This window comes from Aspergillus brunneoviolaceus (genome assembly GCF_003184695.1).
Source record: "Aspergillus brunneoviolaceus CBS 621.78 unplaced genomic scaffold BO95scaffold_4, whole genome shotgun sequence".
In the NCBI taxonomy this organism is placed as follows: domain Eukaryota; kingdom Fungi; phylum Ascomycota; class Eurotiomycetes; order Eurotiales; family Aspergillaceae; genus Aspergillus; species Aspergillus brunneoviolaceus.
Window position 1 is genome coordinate 331,383 of NW_020290734.1, and position 17,111 is coordinate 348,493.

Consider the following 17,111-nt stretch of genomic DNA (forward strand, 5'->3'; position numbering starts at 1 on the left):
TCACATGAAACCTGAACAGCCAAGCCGGGGAAGGGTAGGCACAGTAAGCAAGCATGAGGACAGTTACGAGTGAGTTAAGCTGGAGAAAAGAAATGGTGACACTAAGTAGTAAGTATAACTAGTAGTAATATTTGCTCATCAAGTGCAGTGAGCAGTAACACCAGCCAGAAAGGGTCCAGTGGGCAAGCAAGGGACTTCGGTAGCTACCATGGGTATTAGCCGAGATCGAGAAAATTCTGAGCAACCCTACAGATGGGGACTTGATTGATGGGGGGAGAGGAGGGAGAGTCGGATGGGGGACCAACAAAATAGGGCAGTCGGTTTATTAGGCATCCGTTGTTGGCGGACCCCATACCCCATACCGAAATTTTTGCGGGTCCGGGGGGACTTTTGGGTGAGGGACGGACGGAGAGGTCCGACCTTTCTTTCCCCTCACTATTCTTTTTCCTTTGCATCTGACTCGGAATTCCCACACTCCCACTCCCTTCACAGTGAGGCTGCAACTAAAGCCGACAACACCGCCGTGACCGCCGCCCGTATCTCCCACCCTCAGCGCCTCTCCTCATTTTACCGTGTTAACCCTCGAGATACCTGCCGCAACCGAGTTTCCCCTCTACACTGGAACCTATGTTCATTCGTGGGAATCTCCTCCAAAAGTGGGTTTTCTTACTAAAAAGTGGATCGGCGTAGTATTTGGTCAGAATGGGTTAGCGTGGGGTGGCCTGAAAAGAAAAAAAACTCTGCGCCCGAAAAAAGGGCAAAAAAGGCAGAAGAAGAAGAGAATGAGCCAATGAAATGCCTTCCAGCAGGTGCTGCTAAGGTACGGTCGTATTGCCAATCAGCCTGGAGCACATGCCCTAACCCGGTAGTCGTCCAGGTGCAAAAAGCACGTGTGTTTCGGAGTTACTATGTCCACCAACCCATGAATCCGGGATAGCTTCAATTCAAATCCAGGAAAAAGTCGATCTCTCTCCTGTTCTGACTCCAGTTTCCCACCGTTCATGTAGGTATAGCTGCACGCCAGAAACGTGCGCCAAGGGGTTGGTCCCGATCGCGAAGAGCACCGAGAGAGAAGAAGAAGAAGAAGAAGAAGAGAGGACAGGGCGATGAGCCGCACCGTGGTCATCGCTTCAAGCCACTGCCGTTCCGTCTGAGACTCCACTAAATCTTACTTAGTACTCTCTGACCGCCTGCTGGGCCTGCTGGGCCACTTGCTAGTTTGGTGCATGACTAATGGATGAGACTTGGCACGTCCGCTGACTCAGCTGACTCACCTCTCTCGCAAATGGCTGCTCCTCCGATACTGTACGGGATATCCTCGGCAGGAGCAGGTCCGATGCTTCTCCATTCCTTTCTCACCTTCAAGCCACTGTCTGTTGGCGAATTTACTCTCAATCAAAGACAGTGAGACTGAGACCGCGAAATTGCACTCCGCACTACGTACTGAGTCCTCAGGCGCAGGTGCAGGTGCACAAGGGCGGTGTGAGCACCCGCGGTGCGGGTGGGGTGGATCTCAATCTCACCAGATCATCCATCGGCCATCCCATCCTAACGGTTACCTTCCGCAAGCAGTAACATCCCCGACAGGAATTCAACCATCGAAAGCACTCTGCTCCGATGGAACACGCCGTGCACAACCACTTCAAAAAAAAAAAAAAAACTTTAGTACATAGTAGTTGTAGCACTAGTTTTGCAAGCGAATCGACCCTCAACCCAGATCCCACCCATGACGTACGCTTCCAACGTATACACGATCTGTCCACGTACGTATACGAACATAAGTTAGTACTTGGTACTATAACGCCCTCGTCGCTACCAAGCTCCATCGCGGCTGGGCGGGTATCCAAGCGCGGTGGTATGATCCTGGAGCTCCCCGTCGGCAAACCTTGATTGGATCAAGGCACGGTAGTACACAAACCAAGCAGCGAGTCTTGAGCTTCGGGATACAATAGACTTTTGTCAAAGAATAATAGGAGAAAAAAAAAAAAAAAGAGGCAGACGTCAGCGGTGGGATGGCAAGCCGTCGGGTGTGAAACCTCGTTGCTGGGCTGACGCATTAAAAATCTATATCACTTTCGTGCTGCCGCGATTTGTGCGTATCGCGCGCTCTCCGGCTGAAGTAAAATAGAGTTTTTAGATGTTGGCTCTTGTGAACTATATCTACGCCACTGATTGTATGGTCGCAGATCGAGGAGCAGGATAAACTGTTGCTGACACCAGAGGATTGGGCGCACAGGCGAGCTGGTGCTCGGCAGAGCGACGGAGACAGTACATCCAAAGCAGAGTGACGAGTGCGGCGGTTGCGCATCAGCGCGGGCCATTCACGGGCGGTGTATTCCCTGCTGCTGGGTGCTTGGCAGGGACGTCATTTTTCGATGTCGAAGATCGGACTTCAAAGCAAAGTCGACGTCGACTTAGATGGGCTCTAGATGTATGTGCGTGGTGTATGAAGTACTGTAGTCTGTATATGGGCACTTTGGTTGTTGATGCCATGTGAAGATGATTTGGTAGCGGGTGGTCTGGTTGACAGGAGTTTCACACCGCCTTGTTTCTTAGCCTGATCTGCCAGCAGAAGCATTTTAGCTACCAGGCGGTAAAGACCTTCCGATTACTCTCCCTGGCCGAGTAAACCACTTCAAACTTGCTAGAGCTTCAACAATCCTCGAGTAATCAGTTTTGTTTAAGAACTTTGGCTATTGAAAAGACCCGTCATACTTGAATGTGGCTATTCAAGCCACATTTGATTTTCTTGATTTTCGGACGAGAGGTGAAATCCATGGCAACTTGTTGTCGGTTCGCTGGCCGGGTAGTGTTTACTTTTACTTTGTTCGAGTGTTTGTGCCATGCTACAAAACTATCATTTGTTTCACAGAGTCATTAATCGTGCTTGCAACTTACCAGACTAACAGATCAGGCCTGAGTCTGAAGTGCAGCCTGATAGAACTTCACATGGAGAAATGTACACACCCTACGGGTAGCCAGCCAGCCAAGGATGTATGTTTGTTGACACCTGCGACTGTGTTGCCGATGTCTCTTCCACAGCGCCAGTCAATTTACCTATCTAGTCACAACTCTGGGAGAACGCGAAAATTTTCTCTTCTGACCGAGGAACAAGGATCAACAAGCTACATCTCCCAGTCCAGCCTCAGTTCCACTGCCCTCTCCAGCCAGGATGATCCGGGGTATCCCCAGAACTGTTGCCCGAACGGGCCAATCCGACGCCCGGGAATCACCTTAACCTGCCAGGCGATGTCAAGAGCCTTGCTCCAAACGAGCTGGATGTACTTTATCACTTTATTGTCGGCGTTGTCGAACCCTGAGACGCGAACCAGCCAATCAAGCTTTATGCGGTCCGAGATGACCAGTAAGCACTGTACTATGTAGGTTCGTTTCCACGGCCGAGACTTCAAGGGTGTAGTCAGCCACCATAACTTAGTATATAAAAGTCAAACACCTCGTTACACTGCTAATTCCAGATTTCCTTCTTTCTTGAAGATTCCAGTGTCAGTTCTAGGCGATTGTCACACAAGCTCTCTTTCCGCCGCAGATACAACTTGACCAAGCCCCGCGACCACCGTCATCACAACCTCCCCCCTCCTCCCCCCCTCCCCTCCAGCCCTTATCCAACAGAGCCACCCTCAAAATGAACCCCTTCATCCAGACCCTCTACAGCTACCCCCCCCCCCCACCCCGCCACCGCACCCAACCCATCCGCATCCTATGCGTGGGGCTCCCCCGCTCCGGCACAGAAAGCCTCAGCCTCGCCCTGACCCAACTAGGCTACAAGCCCTTCCACGGCTGGGACCTCGTCTTCGACACGGCCGCCCACCTCCAGGCGTGGGCGCAGCTCGCCGAGCGCAAGTACGCGCCCTCCGCGACCACTCCGCGAGACGACCCGATCACGCGGGCGGACTTCGACGCCCTCCTCCCCGGCGACTGCGACGTGGTCCTCGACTCGGCCGCCGCCCTCTTCACGCCCGAGATCCTGCAGGCCTACCCGGACGCCAAGGTCGTCCTCAACACGCGCCGCGACGTGGCCGCGTGGCAGCGCAGCGCCCGGCAGGCGTTCGTGACGGACGGCGCCGCGCACTGGGGTCTCTGGGTGTTGCATCTGTTCAGTGCGGAGGTGTTTTGGCTGTGGCGGTTGTATTATGCCGTCGGGTATCCGGGGTTGTTTGGGGCGAGGACGGTGGAGGAGGGGGTCGTGGGCAAGGGGAGACGGGTGTATCGCGAGCATGGGTGGATGGTTAAGGGGTTGGTGCCTTCGGAAAATTTGTTGGAGTGGAATGTTGAGGATGGGTGGGGGCCTTTGTGTGAGGTTTGTGGATCTTTCTTTCTTTCTTTCTTTGTCATGAGGGAATTTGGGTGTGCTTTGTGGTTGGGGTTGGGTTGGTGCTGACGAGGTATAGTTTCTGAAGAAGGAGGTCCCGCACGAACCGTTCCCCAAGGCGAATACTGGGGAAGGGTTTCGGAATCGAGTTGAGAAGAGAGTGGGGCCCTGGCGGCGGACGGCGTTGATCAATTTCGCCCTCACGGTCACTTCGGCCGGGGTGCTGGGGACGGCGGTGGTGGTCGGGGCGAGGAAGGGGGGCTGGTGGTGGCCTGCTGTCAGGGAGATTCCGGGGTGGATTGGGGCGCGGTGGCTTTAAAGGAGTGGAATTGATAAGGTGGAAGTGTATACGGTCTGTGGAAAGAGGATAAATCTATAATGATGGTTTGCATTTCTACGATGCAGTATACCTACATTTTGTCGTCGGTGTAGCGGGAGGGCGGGATTATAAGAATCATGCATTTTCGGTCAGAAATACAGTCAATCGTATTATGCTAAGCCCACGCTATGTATGTGTACAACAAGGAAACAAGCCCAAAAGTAATCTCACAAGCGAAACCACAACCACCTAACCAAACACCAACGCGCGCACCTCAATACTCTCCCGGGGCTTCGCATCGGCCGGGGAGCGGGGATGCACGAAGGCGGCATGGGGCACGCGGGCTACGGCGCCCGGCTGATTGTCGGAGCACTGCAGCAGGATGCGCTCGTCGTCGGCGACGTGCGACCAGTACCGCCAGTTCTGGGAGGGCTGGTACTGGACGCTCATGGTCTCGCCGGTGAAGGTGGGGTAGCGGCGCTGGACGGGGATGAGATCCGCGGGGTCGGTGGAGCTGCCGCTGGCGAAGGCGAGGGGCAGCGACTCAACCCGCCCGTTGATCGGCCGCCAGACGTTGATGATGCGGAACCGGCCCTGCGCCAGCCTCTCCGCCTCCGCCGGGTCCGCGATGCTCCGCCGCACGCGCGCCTCCGCCGCCGCCGCGGTCTGGTCCACGTGCGCGTACGTCACCGGCTGCCGCGAGGCGCTCGGGTCATGCTTGCGCACCGTGTGGTCGAAGATGACCACCCGTCGCGCGCCGGGGACGTGCTCGAGCAGCAATCGCTCGGTTTCCGGGTAGTAGATCTCGCGGATCGCCTCGTCCGAGTCGAATTGCGCGTAGCTCATGGCCGAGGGGACCCCCCGGAAGACTTGGAAGGCGTCCTTGGCGAGGGAGTACTCCTCCTCGTGGCCGCGGATGTCGGTCAGAGGGACCTGCTGGGTGGTCTGCGAGAAGTTCTGTTGCGGTTGGCCGGCTGGAGGCTGCTCCACGTAGACGAAGGGCGCGGAGCCGTCGGCGGGGGCGCGGTAGAAGTTGATCTCCGCCGTGACGTCGCCTTGTGCTGTCATTTTCAATGGCTTTGGTATGGGGTGTGATTAGACCGAGTGTGCTTGAAACGAGTACGTTCGAATTGAGTGTGGTGCTGAGGGATAGATTAGATTGTTGTGTTGATGTGATGTGGTGGTATATAAAGACAGCCGGCAACGGGCGCGATGACGCCACCGGCATTGAGGATTAACAATCAATCGCCGAGCAATCCCCGGCACACAACATGTATGTGATCACATAATCATCAAGCTGTGAAGCGCGTAAGGAATAATTGCTGCCTTCAGCTTACATACCGTACATAGCAGTTGTCTCAATCCTGGCATTCCTCCAATCATCGTATGTGGCGAGAAGGGTTGGTAATCCAGAGGCTGACATATGCAGTGCCCGATTCCATTCGCCGACCTTCAGCATCACGCAATGGCGATTAATCAGCCGTCGAGATCCCTGCATCTTATCAGATCCGGGATTTGAAGATCAGCCATGATGTTTAAGCTGGCTACTTTGATGTAGGGATGGTTGGTTTAATACAAAGTGCTACTTTACCGTAGTCATGCAGTCGTACACGAATTTAGGATGCAAAGTATTTAACCAACTGATTCAGCTGAGAATCCAGCTCTCACAGGACCTTCTCGGGCTTGTTCCTTGTCTTGAGCGAGGAACGATTCATCACTGAATGGAGGACATACATGAAGCATATACAATCTCAGGAAATAAGACTCATAATTCAAAGTCAGATATAGTATCCACTTCAACCTCATCGCACCAAACCCCACCCACCCTCTATTCCTTTCGCCCCTCTGCATTCCGCGCAATCAACTCCTCATACTCTCGAATATTACTCACCCCCTTGGGCATCCCATTCGGCTGCAACCCCTGCTCATCCATCAGGCGATCCCGCCGCTCGATGCACGTCCGCCAGGCCGGCCGCGCCTCCATCCGCCGCTGCCACGCCTGCACATTGGGCCACGCCGCCAGATCCTGCTCGGCCTCCGGGAGCAGGTAATTCAGCCGCCCGTTCCACGGTACGAACGTCAGGTCCGCGAACGTCAGCTTGTCCCCCACGAGCCAGGTTTTGTCCGCGAGGACCGTGTCCAGCACCCCCAGGATGCGGCGGACTTCGGTGACGTAGCGGTCGATCACGCTGGGGAGTTTTTCGGGGTGGAGGACGGTGAACCTTTTACTTCTGTGTTAGTCTTTTTAGGTCTTGGGTGTGCGAGAGAGATGGAAGGGTGGGTTGAGGGTCAGGGCAGAGGGCATACCACGCCGCCTGGCCGAAGTACGGGCCCTGTCCGCTCATCTGGAAATGGAGGTATTGGTTGCAGAGGTGGCGCTCGGGGAGACTGGGGAAGCTGAGTTTGTGGTCGGTGTCGTAGACGTCGATCAAGTATTGGATGATGGCGCCGGATTCCCAGAGAGTCAGGTTTGTGTTGGGGTCGACGATTGCTGTTTTTGTGGTTAGTGGTGGCTTAGGGCTTGTGGTTGAGGATGTTTGGGGGCTGATAAGATAAGAGCCTAGGCGTGGTTGGGTGGGCTTACCTGGGGCGCGGCCGTTGGGGTTGATGTTGATGAAGGGTGGGTTTTTCACATCGTCGAACTTGAAGGATTGGATCTCGTAGGGGACTTGAAGTTCTTCGAGGATGAGGACGACCTGTTAAATGGAGGAGGATGTCAATGCTTGATGGTGTCTTGGGATTGGTGTTGGTGGTGGCTGACCTTCCAGGGATTAGGACCGGGAGCTGGGATTGAATGTTAGCTTTTGGGGATGGGTGAATGGGCAGTGTGTGTAATAGAGACGTACGTGTCATCCAGACGGTGATGGGCTTGGTCATGGTGTATGCTTGAATGTTGAGGAAAAGTTGTGTGAGGAAATCTAGAAAGAGGACAGACGTGTGATGCGGACACGGCTTATATAGCTTTCCCTTCGCTCCAAGTGGTAGGCACTTTGCTAAGCATAAGTTGCTGCTCCAAGAGGGTTCGAAGCTAAATCTCTGGCTATAACTATATCTGGAGACAATGACACTTGTAAAGTCATCTACAACATGAGGCTGAATTGAAATGCAGCCATAGCGAAGCCCAATTGGGCAAGGTCTGGCGAGTGGAGTTGTTTTCTACACGGCCAGGCCAGTCAAGTGCGGAGACACGGCGGGGCCTGGCGGGGCTGGCACTTAAAGGGAGCATGAGCGGGATTCAACCCAACTTGATGTCTCGTTGGTCAGATTCCATATCAGAACTTGAGGACTACCACAACATACTCGAGTGATCAATTGTGCTAGATAAAGCCTGTGTCCTGCAAACTTTGACTTTCAAGGGCCTGCTAGCAGAAAGCAAGTTAATAAGCCTAGATCGCAATCCAAAGAACAGCAACCCAGGCACCCTCTGCGCCATAGCTAACACACACCACACAATGTCCCTCATTACCGATAACCTCCTCCTAAAACTGTGGGAGCTGGTCCAAACACAGCAGTCCGACGAGCGAGCATCAGCAAAGCTCTGGAACCATCTGTGCAGCAAGCACTTCTTCCCAGAAAAGGACTAAGTGGTGTCGCAGGGACCTCGTCGTCAGGACAGCAGTGGCCGTCGGGGCGTGGACTTTACCGTCGACTATATGCGCGAGGGGAACAGTCTCGCGGTGCTCGTTTTTCACGGGGCCGAAGCATCGGACAGAAGCCCTTGAGCTGTCGAGGGAGCGGAGGCTCGAGCGTACGATGCTTGTGTGAGGTGTTTGGAGACCCACCCCGAACGGGAATATGTGTACGCGTTCACGACATTTGGGACCAGAGGTCGAGCATGGCGGTGCGGTCGCGGGGAAGATTTTTTGACTGCTCTATTCGGGTCCCAGGGCTTGGGTGAGTCCGACCAGTACATTGAGGTGCATTCCCCGGAGGCTCGGCGGATCAGTCAAGCTGTGCGAATGATGAAGGCTGCGTTACCAGATTATTGAGGATATAGAAGGGCGGTGTAGCACTTCCTTGTATTCATCAAACTCATCAACTCGATAGGAATATACAGAGTGTTTTGAATAGTTACAAACGATTGTTGCATGGAGAGTCCGGTCCCCTCATCAATCATATATGGCGATCTGATCACCACCATAATAAAACCACCAGACAATAGTGCCAGTTAGGGGCAACGCTCGCCAACCCTCTGTGCCAGAATCTACCCCAGGTTCCTGCGCACTACGAATGCTCTTGACACAATCTCGTCCATCAACAGCACCCGTTTCAACGTACGCAGGCATCAGAACTTCTTCACTGAAGCCGTACTCCCACCGCACCTGTCCGAGTGACTCGATATGTTCGTCGTCATAGACAAGCAGTAGACCTGAAACTGGATGATGTGGTTGCTCCGGATCCCTGCAGACCTGCACTTTGACTAGCCCCTGGAGGGGTGCCTTGGTCATGAACCAATTTTGCTTTGACAGGCCTAGGCGGCCATCGAGATCTCTCGGAGGCTCCAGGCGAGGTCCCTCCGGCTGCGGATCCAGAGCCTTACCACCCTCTTTGAACGAGTCACTGCACGTTACCCCGACTGCGGTAATATGTACGCGAGCGGGGTCGAGTCCATCGTGAAAGACACCATTGATCGGGCCGTCGCTCTCCTTGACCAGCGGAACGCATTTGAATGGTTCTTCCATGAAGTGTGGAGTGGGAGGTGCGAAGGTAATGGTTCTTCCTAGAGAGGTTTGAAGCTGTGCGCAGGTGAGTTATCATTACGAGGTTAAAGAAAAGGGGGTTCAGGTGGGGCTCACCACTAAGCCAAACTCCCTAGCTCTAAGACAATATCTGCGCGTCCAAGCGGCTGTGATGGTTTCTTGCTGGTTCAACGGAAAGTAGATCCAGACTTTCCGGCCCGTGTTGTTGCGCCAGTGCATCAGTTCGAGGAACTCTTTGAAACGAGTCGCTGTGTCCGAGAATCCGTGGAAACCCATCATCCCGTGGTCGGTGCAACAGGCCAGAAGGCCTTTGACGTTGGCGTCGAATGCAACGTAGTCCAACCGAGGGTTCTTGCGGAGGCTATGCGCGTTCCACGGCTGGAATGCCGGGGGTACTGGGGTGCTCCAACGCCACTTGGCGGAGGATGAACCGTCGGAGACGAGTGCGATGTCCTGCACAAACAGGTCCTGGACATGACACATCAGCCCTGACAACAGCACTGAGCAGGGTTACCCCAGAAACCCCCATACATTACACTCCACTTTGATGTTCACGGCAGGAGCCCGCGGCCGGAGGACCTTGTACCACGAGGACTCGTCGGAATCTGGCACCGAGTCCTTGTCTATAAACTGGATGCCGCGCAAGCCGAACGCGTCCAGCGACAAGACAATGCTGTTCATCGCCAGGGGGATCTTGAGGTGGTGTACACGCGAAGTAGCCGTAGCCTCCAGCGGCGCGGTACTGAGCTGGGTCACGTACGGAATGCCTCGGCAGTGGATGCGCCGCATCCAGACATCGTGCTGGAGCGTGAGCTGCTTCGGCTGGGGTGCACGGCGTTTCCACTCCTCCAGCAATCGACGGCCCTCGCCCAGAACGGTCAGATACCAGCACGGTGCTGTGAGCTCCGCGACCAAAGCCTTGAGTTCCATCGGGAGCCGCATGAATAAGTCTAGTACGGAATCTGGCTGGGTCAATCTCCCTGTCGACGCTCTACGCAACCCTTCCAAGATTGATGAGATCTCTCCGCGTCTATCCCTTCGGACTTGATAGGCTGGTTTGATGGCACACATGTACTTCATCATTTCGGGCTGCGTAGGCCTCTTCGCTGGCTCGTAGGTGTATATCAAAGTGTCGTAGCATCGTTTGTGGAACCAAAGCCCAGGATTCGGTGTGTACAAGCAGCTCTGGCACGAGACTGAACAGTCTGGAGCTGTGCGCAGGATGTGATGTACATCTATGCATGATACAATTAGAGAATCAAGAGAGAGAGCAAAATAGAGAAAAAAATTAGAGACTAGGTGTGTACAGTACCAAGAAACTGCTCTCCGGCAGTTGGAGCTTGTCGACATAGCAAACATGCGGTTCTTCCAAGGTGAATGTTGGTAGCAGAGTCTCTGAGACCACGAAGACTCTGGGTCCGCGGATGATACTCCATCGGTGGAGATGTAGCCATGGACCTTTATTGCCACAATACGGTGACTGATAGTCGCAGTGGGAAATGTACAGAATGTCGATGGCACGAGAGCATGTATAAACAACCACGGAGTTAAGATCAACACAGAAGGCCGGCTTTCCGGAATTAAGACAGTCACGTGCCATAGCCAGGGGTTGGTGACTCACTCACCGCCTTCTATCGCCCTTGCAGAGTTTATTGACTACATTGTACGGAGTAGCAGATCATCATCTTGTGGATGTTGGTGATAGGAGCTGCAGTGAGATCTGCCAAAAGTAAAAGGATCAAGGCTGCTGGGGCTTGCTTACAGTGAAGTATGTGCGAGCATCAGTTGCCGACTAACAAGGAACAATCTATTTGCACGTACCGAGTTCAGGTCCCAGCAGCGAGATCTAGATCATCTCGACAGTCTACCAATTCCAATCCGGGGCCGATGTCGCAGCACACATGAGTCATCTAAGTTCTTCCTACCTAGCAGTCAGAGTATTGATCCGGATCGATTATTCAGTCTAGATGTGTAGTGTTAGAGGATTTTGCAAAACTGGGCATGCCCGGATAACCAGTTCTAACGCACTAAACCTATTTCATTACATTACAGCTGGGCAGGACTTCAGCATAGGGCATGCCCACTTCATTCTGCACTAGTAGTTTGCCCTTGATATACGATCTGGCCGAGAGTTAGCCAGGAACACAAAGTAACGTTAAGTGACTCATCGGCTCCTTCCCCGAACTGGATTGTGGTGCGACCCGCCTGTCAATCTAGATCCAGACAACTACTTATTGTCTTCTTGTTTGCACCGTTCGCTGCTTTCTCCCTTACTACAACAGCCTCTCCAGTCCACTTCTGCCAGCATCATCGGATTTCCGATCGACTTGGATCATGCATAAAATTCGACATATTTCTCGGGCTCCCAATGCCCTCTCCAGAGGTTCAACAAAACATGCTGTCGCCAGCCACTTCGTTTCGATGCGAAGTACACCCACTATCCGGGGCACAGCTTCTGCTGCGACGCAGTTGAAACACAACGAGGCGGTACCGGAGAGACAGATCTTGCCAGCAGCAGGCATCTCACGCCCGGCCATGGACAAATCGTGGGTGACTCTTGGATTGGCTCTTCCCCGTCCTTACCACTAAAACACAGCAGATTCATTGGAATGACCGGAGGCGAGATCTTCCACGAGATGATGCAGCGTCACAACGTCAAACACATCTGTATGTGCATATGCCCCAAACCCACCTGCCTGAGGCCCTTACTGACAATTCGGTCGACGACTGCAGTTGGATACCCCGGTGGAGCCATCCTGCCTGTCTTCGACGCCATCTACAACTCGAAAAAGGTCGATTTCGTCCTCCCAAAACACGAACAAGGTGCCGGACACATGGCCGAAGGATATGCCCGAGCGTCCGGAAAACCGGGGATCGTGCTGGTGACCTCCGGCCCGGGGGCCACGAACGTCGTGACCCCGATGCAGGACGCGCTTTGTGACGGCACGCCCATGATTGTCTTCTGCGGGCAGGTTGCGACCTCGTTGATTGGCAGTGACGGGTTCCAGGAGGCGGATATGCTGGGCATCTCGCGCTCATGCACGAAATGGAACGTCATGGTGCGCCATGTCTCGGAACTGCCGCAGCGCATCAATGAGGCGTTTCAGATTGCGACAAGTGGGCGACCCGGTCCCGTGCTGGTTGATCTTCCTAAGGATGTCACGGCTGCGGTCCTAAGGAAGGCGATCCCGACCGCGTCGGCGCTGCCGGTCGTTCCGACTGTTGGTGACAGTGTCAAGGCGGTGCCCCAGAAATCAATCGCTCGGGTGGCTGAGTTGATCAACACTGCCAAAAGGCCCGTCATCTACGCGGGCCAAGGTGTGGTCAACTCGCCGGATGCTCCGCGATTGCTCAGAGAGCTTGCGGAAAAGTCCTCAATCCCGGTAACTACCACTCTGCAGGGACTCGGTGGGTTCGATGAACTGGATGAGAAGTCCCTGCATATGGTGGGAATGCACGGATCCGGCTACGCGAACATGGCGATGCAGGAAGCGGATCTAATTATCGCGCTGGGAGCTCGATTCGACGATCGGGTCACGATGAATATCAAGAAGTTCGCCCCCGCGGCACGAGCGGCGGCGGCGGCGGGCGTCGGCGGGATCGTGCATTTCGACATCCTGCCGAAGAATATCAACAAGGTTGTCCAAGCGACCGAGGCGGTTGTGGGCGATGTTGCCGAGAGCCTTGCGGCTGTGCTTCCCCAAGTTAAACAGAAGGACATGGCCCATTCCGATCGTCGGTCGTGGTTTGGGAAGATTATGGAGTGGAAGAAGCGCTGGCCGCTGAACGTGTACGATCGGTCGGGACGGTCGCATCTGATCCAACCTCAAGCAATGATCGAAGAACTCAGTAGACTGACTGCCGATCGCAAGCAGGAAACCATCATTACCACAGGAATTGGACAACATCAGATGTGGACGGCACAGCAGTTCCGCTGGCGGTATCCGCGCACGATGATTACTTCGGGCGGATTGGGGACGATGGGCTTTGGCTTGCCCGCTGCTATCGGAGCGAAGGTGGCGAGGCCCGATGCATTGGTCATCGACATAGATGGCGATGCCTCGTTCGGAATGACTTTGACTGAATTGAGTACCGCTGCGCAATTCAATATCGGGGTGAAGGTGATTGTGCTCAACAATGAGGAACAAGGCATGGTGACTCAGTGGCAGAACCTCTTCTATGAAGATAGATATGCCCACACGCATATCCGAAATCCGGACTTCATGAAACTGGCCAAGGCAATGCACGTCCAGCAACGGCGTGCTACCAAGCCGGAGGAAGTGTCGGAGGCCCTGAAATGGCTGATCAACACGGATGGTCCTGCTCTGCTGGAAGTTGTGACCGACAAAAAAGTCCCGGTGCTGCCGATGGTTCCTGCTGGATCAGGACTACATGAATTCATTGCATGGGATGCTGAAACGGACAAGAAGAGGAGAGCTTTGATGCGTGAGCGGACGTGCGGTCTTCATGGGGCATGAATATGCATCACTTGTAATTAGAACTTGATCAAAAGTATTGCGCCGTTTCATTCCGCGGTACTCATGTGGTATCTGACTCTACAACCTTAAGACCTTGCCAGACATACTACAAACCATCGAGTGGTCTCCAGACATACTACAAACCATCGAGTGGTCTCCAGACTTTCGTCCACCGCTTATTCACCATTAGCGAAGTCGTCGCACGTGGCAGGAAGAAAGGGAACTCACCTGATCGTACGCCTGATTCGCATCCACGAACCTCAAATCCGTGGCCAAACGAATCCTTCTCTCAGGATCCTTTATTCTTGCAACTTGCATGCACTAGAAACGGATCATGAAAGATGACATCTCCGTCCTCATACTCCGTGATTAACCACTTCCGATCCTCTCCCTTGCCGTAGGCGACCGTATCGCGACTCAGAAAGCCGCCATCGTTCATGTTCTCATTGAACGCCGACACACGTTCCTCATCGGTTAAACTCCCCGCATTTCGACCGAACTTGGCCTCCGTTCTATGCCCAAAATCCGTCGACTTCTCCGAGTACATCAGCCCGCCAGCCTCCAGCGAGACATCCCCGATCGGCACCCACGCCGTCAGACTGGTGGGCGGACCAGCACGAAGATACATCTGATCAAAGTGTACGGGGGTCAGCTCGCTGTCGGGCACAAAAGCGCGGAGCATCGTGCGCTGCAGCATGGTGATGTCCCGCCAGCCGGTGAACTTCCGGATGAAGGCGCGAAGTTCCTCGGTCGTGCAGAAGTCGAGGTAGAAGGGTGCCTCGTGGGCGCTGATTATCAGCTCCAGGTATTGGTCGGACTCTGCGTCGTTCTGGAGACCGAAGAGTCGTCGGAGGTTTCCTGGGGGAAGGAACTTCCGGGTGTCCTTGTCGCTGAAGATGCCCTCCACGGGGTCTGAGCCGTCCCTGAGGAGGCCGGAGGGGGCCATATGGGAGAAGTAGCGGCGACGGCAGTCGAGGACTCTATCTTTGGGGAGGAGAGGTTGGACCTGGAGAGGTAGATGGTGTTAGTAGTGGTCTGTGGAACTTGCGCTCTCATCTATAGCCGTCGCAACGCAATATCTATCTTAACTCTCTGACCACCTTCCAGAATAATAGTCTCTCAGCGTCAGCCTCCAAACTTTCACACAGACCAGTCGAATGGACTCCACGCAGACATGCCATTGCAGCAGCCCGATACCTGGCGCCCATCCTTGCCCCAATCTTGCGATCTGCCTCCTCAATCACCATATTGGACCACCTCCAATGGTTGATGCCAGCATATTGCTGGGATGACTGCATTACTTCCCGGTAAACCGGATGCGCCAAGGCGACGATTGGTTCCCATAAAGCAATTTCCGTCAAAACCACACCCAGACCGTACGTGTCGTGGGTCTCCTGGTTACCGCGCTCCGCTTCCCCGTCGGTTACACAATCGGGAGGGGCATACATTGCCATATCTCCAAGACCAATGGCGCGTGTCTCTTGCAAGCAACTGTCCGGAGCTCCACACCCATCACCCATAGCTTGCGTAGGATGGACGTCCGGCCAGCCACAGATGTATGGCTCAGTGATGTCATATCTTGCACTCTCCGTATCAGAGAAGAACATGATGTTATGGCTGGAGATGCTTCCGTGAATCCGTCCGGCGCAGTGCAGCTGGTACAAACTCAGCGCCAACCTCTGGGCTAGACGGACACGTTCTCCAAGTTCCGGCACTGCGGGCGTCTGGGACTTATAGGCGGTGGCCAGTATACCATGCAGAGTGATCGGTGCGGTCGCAAGCAGAGGCGGCTGGTACACGAAGCCTATCACCGGATGAAAGTTCCCATTTGGTAGTCGGCCGGTGGCAAGCGTGTATCCTCTGCATTCCAGGACACGGAATTCGCTGTCAGCAACTGAAATTTCGCGGAGAATCTCGACCAAATGTTGTCGACGCTGTGCAACGCACTGGTCTGAGGTTGAGGGGTGACTGGATCCAGTCGTAGTCAGCCGGGATTGCCATTCCACGAGCATCTAACACCTTTCCCTGCGACGAGGTGGAGTCATGTGTTTGAATATCCGGAAGGGCCGGTTCCGTGAAGCCTTGGAGACAGAACACCGGGATCTCGAAGGTTGACAGTGCCTTCATAGCCTGAGGATGAGCTGTCAAGCTTTGGGCTTCATCCTCTTCTACCTCGTGTCCCGCTGATGTTGGCGCTTTTGCACTCCCTCCTAGATCAAAGATTTCCAATTCGGTCAGCTGGCGCAGGCGAACCATCCCAGCAGCCAGACTATTCCGCACCCCGAAGGAATTCTCATCCGCCACCACAAACCTAGGCTCCGAGGCAAGGATCTCGCCCGCAAGACCCCTCGCCAAGAAGTCCGCTTCGTCTGCCGGCAACAGCCGCTCCAGCCCCGTATTCAACGTCACCAGGTCGGTCAGAAACTCACGGGCCGTTGTGCGCTCGACCGAAGACCCCGGCAAGGGCGCCTTATCGTCTATTGCCCTGCGGATCTGTCTGACAACCTTTGCCCGCTGCGCCGGATCAGCGAGCCTCTGATCAAGTGCACTTTTTGCTTCTAGGACTTGAGCGTATGGGGTTGCGGAATATCCATTCTCGAACCGCGACAGTGTCTGTTCGCGCACGGGCGGAGATTTCTTGCGGATCTGCAGATGCCTGTCCAGCACCAGCAGCGTTTTTCCGAGCATGTCGAATGCCAGGCGCCGAACTTCGGGGATGGCGAATATGTTGTTGCTAGAGGGCAAGGGTGGTGGGGATGACAGCAGACCGAATCCGCGGGTTCGGCCCCACAGGCGTAACCGCAGGAGCTCCACCCGGAAGCGGGCCTTCAGGCCTACGGTCGTGTCCCCTGTGATTAGTGCCTCGGTGACGCAGTCATATGCTGACAGGGTGGTGTGAACGATCGAGGAAAGAGAGGCAACGGTGACGGTGGGATTGTTGGGGTCCATGATGGTTTGCTTTTCGGGGTGGTGGGCATGATGTGCGTAGATGGGAAGTCAGTCACTGCTGGAGAAGATATACAAGAGAAAAGCGAAGCGCATCAGCCAGCCACATAAGCATTTTTGGGCGCGTGAGAAGGGGAGGGGAGGGGGCCATCTGGTGTGCATGATCGCACGTCAGTGGCGCCTGGTGCTGCGGCTTGTGCCACCGCCCGGTCTAGCCCTATGCCTCGTGCCTAAGGCGTCAAGGGGTGTGTGCTCATCTTGATGAGATTGTGACACTCTTCGGAAATTTCGGCGAAGTGATTTCAATTATCACGAGCGGCATGTACCATTGGCGTGGC

General features: G+C 54.6%; 8 protein-coding genes across 8 annotated transcripts; 3 read left to right on the top strand and 5 right to left on the bottom strand.

The window, feature by feature from the left end:
- Positions 1-3,643: 3,643 nt before the first annotated feature.
- On the top strand, positions 3,644-4,689 carry BO95DRAFT_497977 (sulfotransferase family protein; the record flags this gene model as incomplete). The annotated part of the gene is made up of 2 exons (XM_025590906.1): positions 3,644-4,318; positions 4,410-4,689. The coding sequence occupies 2 exons, from the start codon at positions 3,644-3,646 to the stop codon at positions 4,647-4,649; spliced, it is 915 nt and encodes a 304-aa protein (XP_025447081.1). The 3' UTR covers positions 4,650-4,689.
- A 110-nt stretch (positions 4,690-4,799) lies between these two features.
- BO95DRAFT_438363 (putative methyltransferase) lies at positions 4,800-5,911 on the bottom strand. The gene has a single exon (XM_025585499.1). It carries the CDS (start codon positions 5,715-5,717, stop codon positions 4,899-4,901), a length of 819 nt encoding a protein of 272 aa, XP_025447082.1. The 5' UTR covers positions 5,718-5,911; the 3' UTR covers positions 4,800-4,898.
- A 566-nt stretch (positions 5,912-6,477) lies between these two features.
- Positions 6,478-7,528, bottom strand: BO95DRAFT_470272 (glutathione S-transferase family protein; the record flags this gene model as incomplete). Its single annotated transcript, XM_025589506.1, has 5 exons — positions 6,478-6,871; positions 6,957-7,140; positions 7,234-7,345; positions 7,411-7,433; positions 7,496-7,528. Coding segments are annotated over 5 exons (746 nt in total), but the record flags the coding sequence as incomplete, so codon positions are not given.
- Positions 7,529-8,101: 573 nt separating this feature from the next.
- BO95DRAFT_459048 (uncharacterized protein) lies at positions 8,102-8,414 on the top strand (the record flags this gene model as incomplete). Its single annotated transcript, XM_025588617.1, has 2 exons — positions 8,102-8,199; positions 8,246-8,414. The coding sequence occupies 2 exons, from the start codon at positions 8,102-8,104 to the stop codon at positions 8,412-8,414; spliced, it is 267 nt and encodes an 88-aa protein (XP_025447084.1).
- Positions 8,415-8,758: 344 nt separating this feature from the next.
- On the bottom strand, positions 8,759-10,785 carry BO95DRAFT_404049 (uncharacterized protein; the record flags this gene model as incomplete). The annotated part of the gene is made up of 4 exons (XM_025583947.1): positions 8,759-9,385; positions 9,446-9,817; positions 9,881-10,584; positions 10,662-10,785. 4 exons carry the CDS (start codon positions 10,783-10,785, stop codon positions 8,759-8,761), a joined length of 1,827 nt encoding a protein of 608 aa, XP_025447085.1.
- An 844-nt stretch (positions 10,786-11,629) lies between these two features.
- BO95DRAFT_438364 (acetolactate synthase) lies at positions 11,630-13,848 on the top strand. Its single transcript, XM_025585500.1, has 3 exons — positions 11,630-11,895; positions 11,949-12,016; positions 12,083-13,848. The coding sequence occupies exons 2-3, from the start codon at positions 11,959-11,961 to the stop codon at positions 13,825-13,827; spliced, it is 1,803 nt and encodes a 600-aa protein (XP_025447086.1). The 5' UTR covers positions 11,630-11,895; positions 11,949-11,958; the 3' UTR covers positions 13,828-13,848.
- A 97-nt stretch (positions 13,849-13,945) lies between these two features.
- BO95DRAFT_157157 (uncharacterized protein) lies at positions 13,946-14,944 on the bottom strand. The gene is made up of 2 exons (XM_025580695.1): positions 14,056-14,944; positions 13,946-14,002 (listed from the first exon to the last, which is right to left on the bottom strand). The coding sequence occupies exon 1, from the start codon at positions 14,771-14,773 to the stop codon at positions 14,117-14,119; it is 657 nt and encodes a 218-aa protein (XP_025447087.1). The 5' UTR covers positions 14,774-14,944; the 3' UTR covers positions 13,946-14,002; positions 14,056-14,116.
- A 587-nt stretch (positions 14,945-15,531) lies between these two features.
- BO95DRAFT_157155 (uncharacterized protein) lies at positions 15,532-16,854 on the bottom strand. The gene has a single exon (XM_025580694.1). The coding sequence runs from the start codon at positions 16,774-16,776 to the stop codon at positions 15,715-15,717; it is 1,062 nt and encodes a 353-aa protein (XP_025447088.1). The 5' UTR covers positions 16,777-16,854; the 3' UTR covers positions 15,532-15,714.
- Between the last annotated feature and the right edge of the window lie 257 nt (positions 16,855-17,111).

Excerpts from the sequence above, each read along its gene's own strand:
- BO95DRAFT_438363 (XM_025585499.1), bottom strand. The coding sequence starts at position 5,717 with ATGACAGCACAAGGCGACGTCACGGCGGAGATCAACTTCTACCGCGCC.
- BO95DRAFT_438364 (XM_025585500.1), top strand. The coding sequence starts at position 11,959 with ATGACCGGAGGCGAGATCTTCCACGAGATGATGCAGCGTCACAACGTC. Across the intron at positions 12,017-12,082 it reads TCACAACGTCAAACACATCT|TTGGATACCCCGGTGGAGCC; the intron begins GTATGTGCATAT and ends CGACGACTGCAG.
- BO95DRAFT_157157 (XM_025580695.1), bottom strand. The coding sequence starts at position 14,773 with ATGGCCCCCTCCGGCCTCCTCAGGGACGGCTCAGACCCCGTGGAGGGC.
- BO95DRAFT_157155 (XM_025580694.1), bottom strand. The coding sequence starts at position 16,776 with ATGGACCCCAACAATCCCACCGTCACCGTTGCCTCTCTTTCCTCGATC.